Below are 12,448 nucleotides of genomic sequence, written 5' to 3'. Positions count from 1 at the left end.
AAAGTAAAAAGTATAAATTGTCAATCAATTCAGTGTTACACCTTAGTTTTACTTAAGACCAACACATTAACACATAATTTACCCAACATTTTACATTTAAGGGCCACCAGACCTTGTTTACAAAAAATACACCCTGTTTTTTAGCGAAAATAAAACAAGAAAATTTAATATTTAATTAAATTAAATATTTAAAAAAAATTCTCACTAAAGTTCAACATACAGAGTGCTGTATGTTGAACTTTAGTGAGAATTCTTTTTTTGAACCATTTATAAATTTTAAATGGCAGCACATAATCACACCTGTGGTCCTCAGGGCTCAAAAATGACCCCGTTTGCTTTCACTGTTTATAAAGCAACAAGTATAAAATATCATCCATCTCTGTGTTTCAAGGTTTTATTCAACTTTATTCCAACTCATTGCCTGACAGTTTTCTATATTTTGGCATGGTAGGAACAGCAGGGCATGAGTCTGAGTGAAGGCAAACTTTCATGAGGACAAAGGCGTGTCCATATTTGACCCAAGTGCAGGAGGAAGCTCAGGTTTATTCCTCTGCACTGGTCCCATCATGGACAGCTTTCTTTCTGCAGTTGCAGGCCATGAGGCATATACAGTAAACAAACCTGCAATGTTAGGGACAACTCACGTTTCCTGACTGCAGGACAGACGGTTTGCCATCGCACACTAGCATGTTCCATGTACAGCTGGACCTGCATCACATGCTGCCCATGTTTTTGTCTCAAAGTTCCCTGGTTTACTTGGATGTTCTGTTGGAGGGGACAGAGTCCTTTGAAGGGGACTTGGTGCTCATACAGTCACATCAATACCAGGATCTTACATCACAGCAGGAGGAACACCCACTTGTGTTTCAAGTCAAGTCAACACCAACACACACCATACACCTCAAATGGGAGCACGTTTGTGTCATGAACGATGATCATCTATTGTGTCTTTATCAAGAAATTATGTCCTTTTTTTGCTTCTGTGATTAATCTTGTGTCACCTTTAAAACTTCTCTACCAGACTCAGGATGTCATAAACTGGCCGTAGCGACTCTACTGGATGCACGGCAGTAAGAATCAACACACCCACATATGCCTACAGCTGCATTCGGTCCATTTTTCTTCCTCTCTCGTTGTCCCTCCTTGTTCGTCATTGAGTTGGCTGTAGAGCAGGTCATCTGCTAATTGGATGGTTGTTGGTTCAATCTCTGTGTGCTCTAGTCTGGAGTTCTTACCAAGGTGTCCTTGGGCAAGTTACTGAACCCCAACTTGGTCTCTGATGCATCCATTGGCATGTGAACGTTAAAAAGCAGAATACAAGCAGAATACACTGTGTGTAATGCTTTCAGTACTCGAGTAGAAAAGCCACTGAAGGGGTATGGGACCTGGCACATGTGCTTGGACTGTGGTAGATCATCTTTCTCTGAGGCACATGAGAGAGTCATGCATCGTCTGTCACTGGGAAGGTTAGAAGACCAGATCAGTGTTTCCTCTTGTTACTGCAAATATTCCTCTGTCTCAGCTGACTCCTCTTTCCTGCTTGATTCTTTGTCTTCATCATAATTGAAATGGATGATGTGTAGTCCTCTGACACATCTTCTATTTCAGTTTCACATTCTGAAAATTCAAGAAACTTCAAGAAGCCCAGTCACTTTCTTTCCAAGCTCCTCAGACTACCATGTCCTGGATGCCTGAGAACCTACTTGAACATAGTTCAGATTCTTCATCACTTTTCTTCACTTCATAGCCTTCTTCCACTTCTGCAGGTGGCTGATGTGCTTTTTCAGAGAAAGGGTAGCATGTGCTCTAAATATTGACAATATTTTCTATATCTTCTAACCCTGGATCTTCCTGAACATTGATTCTCCCTCCTCATTATACTAGAGGACAATATGTGCTTTGTCCTACTGGTCATTGCTTTGCACAACATGGTAAAAAAAAGTATGCTCATCAAAGTATGCAAATCTCCAGTGCAATGGAGGCTTTTGAGGATACTTTCTGTGTATGTATTATTGTAGGGTCGACCTTACAATATGAAGCACTTTGATGCAGCTGTTGTTGTGATTTGGCGCTGTATAAATAAAATTTCATTGAATATAGAGCACCTGCCTCCTCATTGTGCTGCCTGTTGTGGTTGTTATGACCAGTGCTTGACCCCACACATCAGTGATCCAAGATCAAAGATGTTTGAAAGCAGTATGGTGTGAAAATACGGCTCTTTGCAACACTTTGTACTTTGGGGTCATTTTTGTCCACGAGGACCACAAGTGTTATAAAATCCAATAAAAACCCCATAAATAAATCAAATTACTTAAAACTTATTCCAATCATTCATAGTATAGTAATGAATAACTTCTGTTATTTTCAGACCATTTGATGAATAAAAAACACATTTTTGATAGCAAAAGATTTCTTTAGAGGACAAAAATGACCAGTGGACAACACAAGGATTAAGTCTGGACAAGTAGAATAACAGGATGCATCTGGAGGAACTGAAAGAGGAAGTGTTCTGTTTTAGTGACGCGAGGTACTGGTCATCATAAGTATAAATATTACACCCACCTATTGTAAGGGAAAGATGGAGCCTGATGTTTTGCAGAGCCTATCTTCACCACATATATGTGTTTTAATAAAATTATTTGTGTTGACCCACTATGGACTTTCAGTCATATGTCTCTTCCTCAAAATTCGAACCGCGACAAAAGTCAGAATACACAATGCATCACAGTTTGTTGCGTATGAGGCTGCACAGCCACAGAACAGCCAGGCGGTCCATGCTGACCCCTGATCACCACTGAAAGCAACAACAATGAGCATGTGAGCATCAGAACTGGACCACGGAGCAGGTTTTCTTTATGTGCGTCGCTTACCTGGGGAACACCTGGCACCAAGATGCATTATGGGAAGAAGGCAAGCTGGTGGGGGCAGTGTGATGCTTTGGGCAATGTACGACTTGGAAACCAAGGATCCTGTCGTCCATGTGGATGTTACTTTGACAAATACCACCTACCTAACCATTGTTGCAGAACATGTACACCCTTTCATCGAAACTGTATTCACTGATGGCCGTGTCCTCTTTCAGCAGGATAATATACCCTGCCAGAGAGCAAATACTGTTCAGGAACGGTTTGAGGTGTTGACTTGACATTCAAAGTTCGCCAGATCTCAACCCAGTCAAACATCTGTGGGAAGGAAATGTGCTGTACAAACATGTCTGATCGGTGGAAGCCCCACCTCACAACTTAGAAGACTTAAAGGATCTGTTGTTAACTTCCTGGTGCAAGATGCCACAGCAGACCTTCCGGTGGTGTCTAACTGAATACATATCTTAAAGGTTTAGGGCTGTAGTAGCAAAAGCAAACACAATATTAGGCAGATCTTCATGTTATGTGTGTATGTGTGTTTAATGTTTCCTAAGTAAATATATTTCCAAAGATCCAATTTGAAATTCTCAACAGATGTCCATTAATTGTTATGTGTAATAATGAGAATATAGTCTCTGGTCAAGTGAGACCAAAATTGAACTCTTTAGATTCCAGAATACACACACCATGTTTGGAGGTCAAAATGCGCTGCATATCACCCCTAAAACACCATTCCAACAGTGAGTTTAGAGGTGGGTACATAATGGTGTGGGGGTTTATTTCAGCATACGGCACTGGCACGCTTCATATGACCGAAGGAAGGATGAATGCGAAAATGTGGCGAGGAACTAATAAAAAACTGCTGCCACCTACCAGGATGATGAAGATGAAACGAGGGTGCACGTTTCAGCAAGCCAATGACCCCAATTGTCATTTCTCATTATTACACATAACTTAATTTCAAATATAAATCTACGGTTTGATTTCTTTGCATGTGTGGACTGGAATGGTTGTTGACCGACATCTGGTGATTACCTTTAGAAACACATTTACTTAGAAAATTGATGATGTGTTCAACAATTATTTGAACCACTCTGTACATTAAAATAATGCACATGAACAAAACTTTGGTAATACCAAAAGATGAGAATTAACAATCATTGTGCCAAAGTCTTTGGAAATCAGAGTAAAACATGTTTTGTAGGAATTTAAAAAAAAAAATAGCAGGAAAGCAAATCTTCAGTATTTGAAGAGTTTGTGTTTTAGAAAAATATATGAGTTCTTATGAACCCAAACAAAAATGTGTTTGAAACTGACGGATGGATTCACACATCACATTTAACAATATATCCACTATCATCACTATTTCTGGCTTTTTTTCCTCTCGGGGCAAATATAAGATAAAAGCATGTCTATCATTTGCTTGACGATAGGTGGAGGAGGATGGAGGGCATGAGGTAAATGGTGAGCTAAAGTCATTTGCCAGGCATCCACCACCAGAACGTTCAGCCCCTTGAACATGGTCCTGAGCACCTGATCGAGCTGCTGGGAGTACCAGTCGCTGTTGTAAAGGCTCACCTCCTGATCCAGGGCTTGAAGATTGGCTGAGCGGATCACTATTAGCGTCCCTGGCGCTCGGTCTATAAGTCTCACCAGCGCCTGTCGAATGTGCCGAAGACGCCGTATGTATATGTCCACAGGAAAGGTGCTGAAGTGGGACCAGATGCTGAGGACCACAACCACGTTGGGGCCCCCAGAGAGGCCGTCAAGCTCATTCGAAACGTACCGCAACTCGCTGGACATGACGGTAGAGAAGCGGATTGGAGGGCCGTGGCAGCGGTACTTCAAGAGAATATTATGTGTGCTGTCCACCGCCATGAGCGGTCCGACCTTTTTGGGATTGTATAGGTTGAACTCCTTTAATTCTGGATGAGATGGAATAAATGAAAGTTACAGTGGGTAGTGTAAGTGTCTATAAAATGAAATAAAAGGACAAAACCGCTCACCTGGTATAAAACCAATGAGATACTCGAACCACTGTCTCACAGTAGAGTCTCCGTACATGTTGATCACCTTGTTCTTCAAACACTGTACAGCTGCTGATGATTTGTTGAACTGACGCATTGTAAATCCATCTAATGGCCTCCAGGAGTCCATGTAGTAATATCCAGATGTTTCTAGCTGAATATGTTCTGGTTTAGCTGTGCTGTTTTCTTCCTCCACTTTATCTGAGAGGAAGTAAAGAATGCTGAAGACAAAATTCATTTTTAGATCACAGCAGGTGCTACAAATGTTCCTCTCCCACAGTACCGTACCTTTCTGTGGCAGCACGTTGATTTTATCAGGTCCTGAAGCGTGTATGTAAACTTTGAGATTTACACCACTAGGACAGATGGAAAAAAATGAATGTTAAAAAATAATGTCACATTTCCTACTAATATCGTGGTCGAGTTGCTAAGGCATAAACTCATCTTTAAAAGTCAGATAACAACTGAGTGCTGTTTTAGCTATTTTCGTATGTATAGATATACCAGAGAACTATTATCAGATCACCAGTAACAAATCTGCTGCAAGATTTGAGCTGCTAATGATGTCACCAGGGGGGAGGTAATGGTGCGCATTTCTACAATATTAAGGCCTTATTTTTAAACAGCTGGCACTAATGTGTTGCCCATCTTACACACAATGTGTGCAGCATGGGAAGAAAATAATCTATACTGCAGATGGTTTTATTTTAATGGTTTCTGACTGCAGACACTCATTGTTTGTGGGTTTTTTATGAATTAAGAAAAATAGGAAATCTCACCACACTTATCCTTTAACAGTAGATACAGTAAATAAGCATCCAAATCCTACAAAGCATACAAACCTTTTGAATAACAGCGCTTCCTTGTTGGTGATGAGGTTTTTCAAGTAGCCTCCCTTAGCATGGTTGATTCTGGTGTCACAGCTGAGCACCTTGGGCTTGTAGCAGTACCAGGGCTCGCCTGTGTGAAGGTCTGTGTAGTTGCAAAGAGGCTGATGGTTGGTAGGCAAGCACAGGTTGCACACAGTAGTTTCTGATAAAAGGCCTAAACGGAACACGCTCTTAAAAAACACCCGATCGGCCCGTTCCTCCCTGAGTCGTCGCAGCACAGCGACGGCCTCGCTGGAGTGCACCAACATGACTTCAACCTGTGCAGAGCCCACCCACAGGAGTGGGAACAGAGCAGAATAAAATCCATTCTTGTGGTCAACCACCTGCCCAACCACGGCCGCTCCAAGCTCCGGAGAGTGCAGCCTAGCCAGAAGGAAATCCCCGCCGTAGCGTTTAGGGCGACCCTGGAAGTCGTGCATCTGGATGAGGGCCTCTAGCTGATCGCCCACGTGCCACTCCCTTCCTTCTTTAGTGGGAAGTATTGCGAACAGGCTGTGGACAGGGTCGCTCGTCTGCCTCAGGGTGGTTGGTCCAGAGTGAGGCGGAGGGCTGGGCCAGCTGATGAGTTCCAACAGGTACCGCTCCTCAAGTTCATCCTCAGGGGAGGGTTTCTGGCCCACATGGGTACAGTAGGTGTGGTTGTGATAGAAAGGAGACACACTGAGGGATGAATGGATCCTGCTCTGCAGTTGGTAGAAAGATGAAATCGCTTGGCAGTTCCAGTTCTGAAAAGAAGAAGGGTAACTGAATGAATTTTAGAGGATACCACACTATGGGTTGTAGAATATTGCAGGAATAATTCAAGAGGAACTGCACAGATGCCAAGATAAAGATCACTGGTTAGAAGAAGTCCTACTCAGCCTGTGAAAGCAGTTTGATGCGGACAGGACTGAGAATAACAGAGCTGAAGGTTGCTCATAGGCAAATAATTTCCACATACTCAATATTACATTTTGGGAAACGTAAGATCGGGTATGATTGGAGCTCTTTACGACCCTTACAAAGGACTAAAATACAAAATATCTTAACTTTTGCTGCCATTAAATTGACTTGCCAACTTCTAATAACCATGCTTCAATCCTCTTAATCCATGAACCAAGCAGCAACATGAAAAATTAAGCCATTAGTGCCAAAAATCTAAGTTTCTCCATCCCCACAGACCCCCAGAGCAAAATGACCAACAAGTGAAAGTTGCTATTACATTCATGTGTTTTGTTTGTTTGTTTGTTTTTTATGTTCACACATATGGATTTTGTTAAAGCTTAAAGATTTGACCCCTACTAATTAAAGTCCACACATTTGACTGCTCAGCTGAGTTTGTACTACTGGTTCCCCCTTCTGGCAAAAGACAAGGCCTGCTGTATGTTGCAGCTTGTCCACGAATTCCAATGAGAAGTGTGTGAATTTCCGATATTTTATTACTCTTGGCACAAATTAGCAGGAATGTGTGTCTGTGCAATCCAGCTGTGGTTTATGTATGCAGCTTGCTAAACTTAGCTGATAACAGATCATTCAGGGTGACCTGAATGCTTCTTATAAGGGATTATATGCAAACTTTTAAGAGTGCAGCTCTGTTTCCTTCAGTAACTCAGGAAGGTCCCTTGTGGTTCAAAAAAGATCACAGAAACAAAAAGTGACAGGCCACAGAGTTGCAAAGCAGGGTCAAAGCGTGCTGACCCAGATAAAAGTCACCAGAGCACTGCAGACTCAAGCACAAAAATTGTGCCCCACAACCATTATGGTATTATGGCAGCTCCTTAATGCATACCCGATCCACTATTTTTGTCCATATACTCTGTTTTAGGAGTTCCCGACTGATTTCTGCAATAATATAAAAACAATGAAAAATTTGCCTGCTATGTGAATAAATCAAAAATCTTTTGAGACTTTTCATAACTGTCAAAAATGAAAAGAAAAAGCATGAGTTAAAGCTCACGGGTAGTTTCACTTCTCTCCTCACCTCTACTGTGTGGATGTTCCGCAGCAGGAAGATGATGCCAGACAGTGTGAGGAAGAGGAAAATCGGGGTATATTTGGACAGATTATGGCACATGGTGACCCTCTTCTAAATCCCATGATCACACTCTGCTGTCACCAGGACGACATAATGTCATTCCAACCTGCTGTCAACGAGAAGGACATTTTATATATATGTGTGTGTGTGTGTGTGACAGATGTTCTGTTCTTCATTATGCAGTTAACCATCTTCTCTGTGTGTCATACAGAAGTAAATAAAAATATAAGAATTCCTTTTTCAAAACAGCATGAAAAAAGCATTTGTCCCCTTCCTGATTTCTTTTTTTGTGGCATATTTATCACACTTGCATGTTTTAGATCAGAAAAAAAGTAATATTAGACAAAGATATCAGTCCTGCGACTGACTGGTGACCTGCACAGGATGTGTCCTGCCCTATGACATCTCTTGTCATAGGGCATAGTCCACTCTTGTTAAACTTTAGTTTTAGGGTTGAACTGAAGGCTCGACATTCACTTTCAGGATGTTCTGGTAGAGAGCAAAATTCCATCTGTGAAGGCATGTCATCCAGATCCAGAAGAAACAAAGCAACCCCAGACCATCACACAACTAGCATTACCATGTTTGACTGCTGGCAGTGTTGGGGAGTAACGGAATACGTGTACCGGCGTTACGTATTTCAAAATATGAGTAACTGTATTCCGTTACAGTTACCGTTTAAAGAGGCGGTATTCAGAATACGGTTACTTTGTTAAAATAAAGGGATTACACAGCGTTCTTTTCCTGTTTCATATGTCAGGCTATGCCCACTCTATTTTTGGTAACTCCACGCCGGTGGAAATCCAAACAAAACGAGGCTCTTTGTTTCAATCTCGCGGCCCACATCATCTCTGCTTGCTTACATATTTCCCATTCTTTAGATAGTTGTTGGAGGTGATCGCTGTTTTGTCAGATGACTTTGGGGCCAGTCAGTACCATCATGTCAGCCCTCAAAAGCACACAAAAGTTAGTCTTTTTTGTCCCGGTCTTGGTCTCGGTCTTGGTCTCGCCTCAACTTGGTCTCGGTCTTGGTCTCGTCTCGACTTGGTCTTGGTCTTGGTCTTGTCTTGGTCTCGATACCCTCTGGTCTTGGTCTTGTCTTGGTCTCGGATTAGGCGGTCTTGACTACAAGTCTAACAAAAAGTAAAGCTATTTTACAACTCTGACACGAATTACATGTTATCCAGGGGTCCCTTTACCACGGTTCGGAGCCGCAGAACAGTTTTCTATACAAGATCGCTGCACAAAGTGCAGCCTTACCTAATGTCCATCCTACTGTTACTCATCTAGTTGGTATTGGCGAGTAACCTTCAGTAATAGTAATAAATCACAGAGCAAAAACACATTCATGTAGTTGCAAAAAGTTTGATAATATGTTAAGTAATGTTATATACCTATGTGGTATGTGACTTTTGTTCCCATGATGCCAGGTCTCTCTTGGAAATGAGATTTTTAATCTCAATGAGATTTTTTACCTGGATCAATAAAGGATTAATAAAATAATAAAAGTAATCCAAAGTATTCAGAATACGTTACTCAATGAGAGTACATTACAAAATACATTTTGGGGCATGTATTCTGTAATCTGTAGTGGAATAAATTTTAAAAGTAACCTTCCTAACACTGACTGCTGGTATGATGTTCTTTTTATGAAATGCTATAGTTTTTCACTGTGGTTTCCCCAAGTCCCAAAGCCTTAGAAGTGGTTTTGTAACCCTTTTCATAATTATGCAAATTCTCATGACCATTGATCAACAACTGACCAAAACCCACTGATCAAAGACCACTGACCAATGGGGAATGGCTGCAATCACAGCATTGTAAGATGGCAAAAGATGCAACACTGTAACACTGTAACAAAGTCAAACCAGGATGTATGTGTGGGAATAAAGAAAAATATTTTACTGCTACATATAGCTTTCATCATTATCATTGCATTAAAACGTTCATTAAAGCTACTGGCATTACATTAAAACTTCTATTACAGGTGCGGCTATAACCATTTTATACACACATTGCAGATGTGCTCATGAAGAGTTGATGCTCAGTCTATTTAAGGGTTTTAAGCTAAGTTTGGCGCGATGTCGCGACGATCCCTGGTGTAAGTGACTTGGAGCAACAGAAGGTTAAAAAGGCATGCTCACAAACACAAATGATTTAAAGATAGGCCTGGAATTCATTTAGCTTCTTACCGCATTTGAGTTTGCCTAGTAACAGGTGACAGAAGAAGAGTCAAGAAGAGTGCAAGCCCACAGGAACCATCTGGAGGGTGAAACAAATTGCCATGTATGGAAGAACGTGATAGAAAAAGGAACTTCTCTGTCTATAATCCAGTTTTGAGTTCCCTCCCCAGACGCCTTAACGCCCACTCACATCCTGGGCCATCTGATCTCAGGAATTTGCATGATAAGGTGGGGCCAGGTTTCACAATGAACACACCCGAAACTCTGGCTGATTGGGACCCACGCCCAGTTTCCCACCTTGGCTCAGGCGATTAGAGGATCATCAGGGGGTCCTTTTGTCCCTCTGTGGGGGGTTTCTCCCACTAGGTTTATATCTGGGACTCTCCACCATTTGACCTTAGACCTGAAGAAGCTTCTCGGATGAGAGGTGAAACGTCTTCAAGCAACTTAAAGAAGTCCAGACGCTTTTCTTTGCAAGCTCCTTTGACTACGATGACCTGGATGACTGAGAACCTTCACAGACAACTTCTCTGTCTGTTTTTAGCTTTTTAATTGACCATTTACTGTAACTGATGCATGTCATATTCTTGTTAACGCATGAAGGGGCAGAACCCTGATGAATTAAAAGCAGTCTGAAGTGTATTTTTGGGTGAAGAGCTATGCTGATGTGTTGCAGTGTACATCTTCCCACGCGTGTGTTCAATAAAATCAATGTTTGACTGCATTCTTCTGGGCCAGTGTTGGTTTGTTCTTATCCTCAATATTTAGAATTTGGGACACATGCTTAATGCATGCTCAATCATCCAGGTAAGTAAATCCCTCAAAGTTGATTCTGTTCATCCGAATGTAGCTTTTTCAGTGGGATAAACATTTCGTCACTCATCCAAGTGACTTCTTCAGTCTCAGCTGACTGGAGGTTTCCGCAATCTTATAAACAGTACATTTGCACAATGACTGAAACTAGCAACACTGAAGGAACAATGGGCTGGGAGGTCAGTTCCTTTATCATTAATATGCAAATTCCCATGACCATTGATCAACAACCACTGATCAATGGTCATGAGTACTATTCACAGGGGGTTCGGGAATGACTGCAATCACAGCATTGTAAGATGGTGAAAACCAGGAAATCAAACCGACAAAGTGTATCAAGAAACCAGCAACTCTAGAAAGGAAGCCCTTCAAAAAGAGACCTTTAGAGTCTATCAAAACTAGAAACACAACCAAAATACTACAGTAAAACTAAAGCTCATTATATTATAAAATAGAAAATACAAGACCACAAAAATAACAACTTACAACAAAGAAAACCACGAAGTAGAAACTTCAACATCCAGTTAGCAGCAGTCAGAATTTGGCGTAATAATATGGCTGCCATGGCAGAAGTGAGGCCAACTGACAGCCAATTGAAAAGCTTCACGCAAAACTTTAAGACGTTTCATCCAATATATCTGTGTGTGTGTGTGTGTGTGTGTGTGTGTGTGTGTGTGTGTGTGTGTGTCTTACGCACGTATCTGAATATGTACACATGGCTTCTGAATATGTACACATGGCTAAAGTAGAGCTTTTTCCAACATGGCCTGCTTTTGTTATTCTTAACATAAACATAGATTTTAAAATATGGATGCTAATCTGTTGACAGAACAATAGCTGTGAATTAGTCCACATCAAGGTTATTGCTCTTTTTAACCTAAAAATATATATACAACCCACATTTCTGCGCTGACATGAGCACTTCTAGCAGATAAGGCGTCCTATTTCTCTCTGCAGTAATAGTCTGTGATAATGATTAGCGGCTCTTATTCTGGGTTAGGATGAAGCTCATCTCCATCTTGTAAGAGATGGAAATTTCTGTTTATATTATTCCTATTATTCAGCAGCTTTTGTCACACGAACCGCTGCGACGACGCCAACAAAGACACCGCAGATTTCTGCATATTCAGAACAAATGTTTGCTCATTTGTGCGCGCCGTACTTACACGTTACAGAGCCCCACCATGTCCGATCCCTGAAGCAGGATGAGGAGGATGGTAGCAGAAGAGCAATGTGGGCTTTAAGATAAGGCGATTTCCACTGGTCATCGCTCACGAGAGGGGAGGAGGATAGTATGTCCACGGTGGGTTGAGCTGTTACAGCGGATGCGCTTTCTGGCGTAACCCCACAGAGAACCAGGCTGGAATCGAACAGGTCACCTTACGCTTGGCAAATAAATAAATAAATAAAATCAATTAATTTATTAATTTTATTTCAATAAATTAATTGAAATAAAATCAATTAATTTATTTTTTCCCACCCATCATGATGAGGGTGGGAAAAAAGAAATTGCAGTGGATTGGGTGACTGAGTGGGTGCTACTGCGTCCCCAGGTGGCCACTCGGTATACTTCAGCTGTTCCTTTGTAACAGCAACAATAACAGTGATACAAAGAGAAGAAGAAGAGTAAGAAAATTAGTTTTGTGACGCAGAAAAA

General features: G+C 41.4%; 1 protein-coding gene across 7 annotated transcripts; it reads right to left on the bottom strand.

Annotated features, from left to right (window-relative positions):
• Positions 1-2,043: 2,043 nt before the first annotated feature.
• nxpe3 (neurexophilin and PC-esterase domain family, member 3) lies at positions 2,044-12,162 on the bottom strand. 7 transcript variants are annotated; one of them, XM_005755160.1, is made up of 7 exons: positions 11,958-12,162; positions 9,988-10,057; positions 7,742-7,904; positions 5,734-6,506; positions 5,180-5,247; positions 4,871-5,092; positions 2,044-4,789 (listed from the first exon to the last, which is right to left on the bottom strand). In XM_005755160.1, the coding sequence occupies exons 3-7, from the start codon at positions 7,832-7,834 to the stop codon at positions 4,227-4,229; spliced, it is 1,719 nt and encodes a 572-aa protein (XP_005755217.1). In that variant the 5' UTR covers positions 7,835-7,904; positions 9,988-10,057; positions 11,958-12,162; the 3' UTR covers positions 2,044-4,226. The 7 variants fall into 7 exon arrangements, with proteins under 7 accessions (XP_005755217.1, XP_005755219.1, XP_005755218.1 ...); XM_005755162.1 differs by having other exon boundaries at positions 7,742-7,901; XM_005755161.1 differs by lacking the exon at positions 11,958-12,162 and adding an exon at positions 11,278-11,398.
• Between the last annotated feature and the right edge of the window lie 286 nt (positions 12,163-12,448).

This window comes from Pundamilia nyererei, unplaced genomic scaffold (assembly GCF_000239375.1).
Source record: "Pundamilia nyererei isolate P.nyererei 1_Seehausen unplaced genomic scaffold, PunNye1.0 scaffold01045, whole genome shotgun sequence".
Lineage (NCBI taxonomy): Eukaryota > Metazoa > Chordata > Actinopteri > Cichliformes > Cichlidae > Pundamilia > Pundamilia nyererei.
The sequence above is the reverse complement of the archived record's forward strand: the minus strand, read 5'-3'. Positions and strand labels throughout refer to the sequence as shown.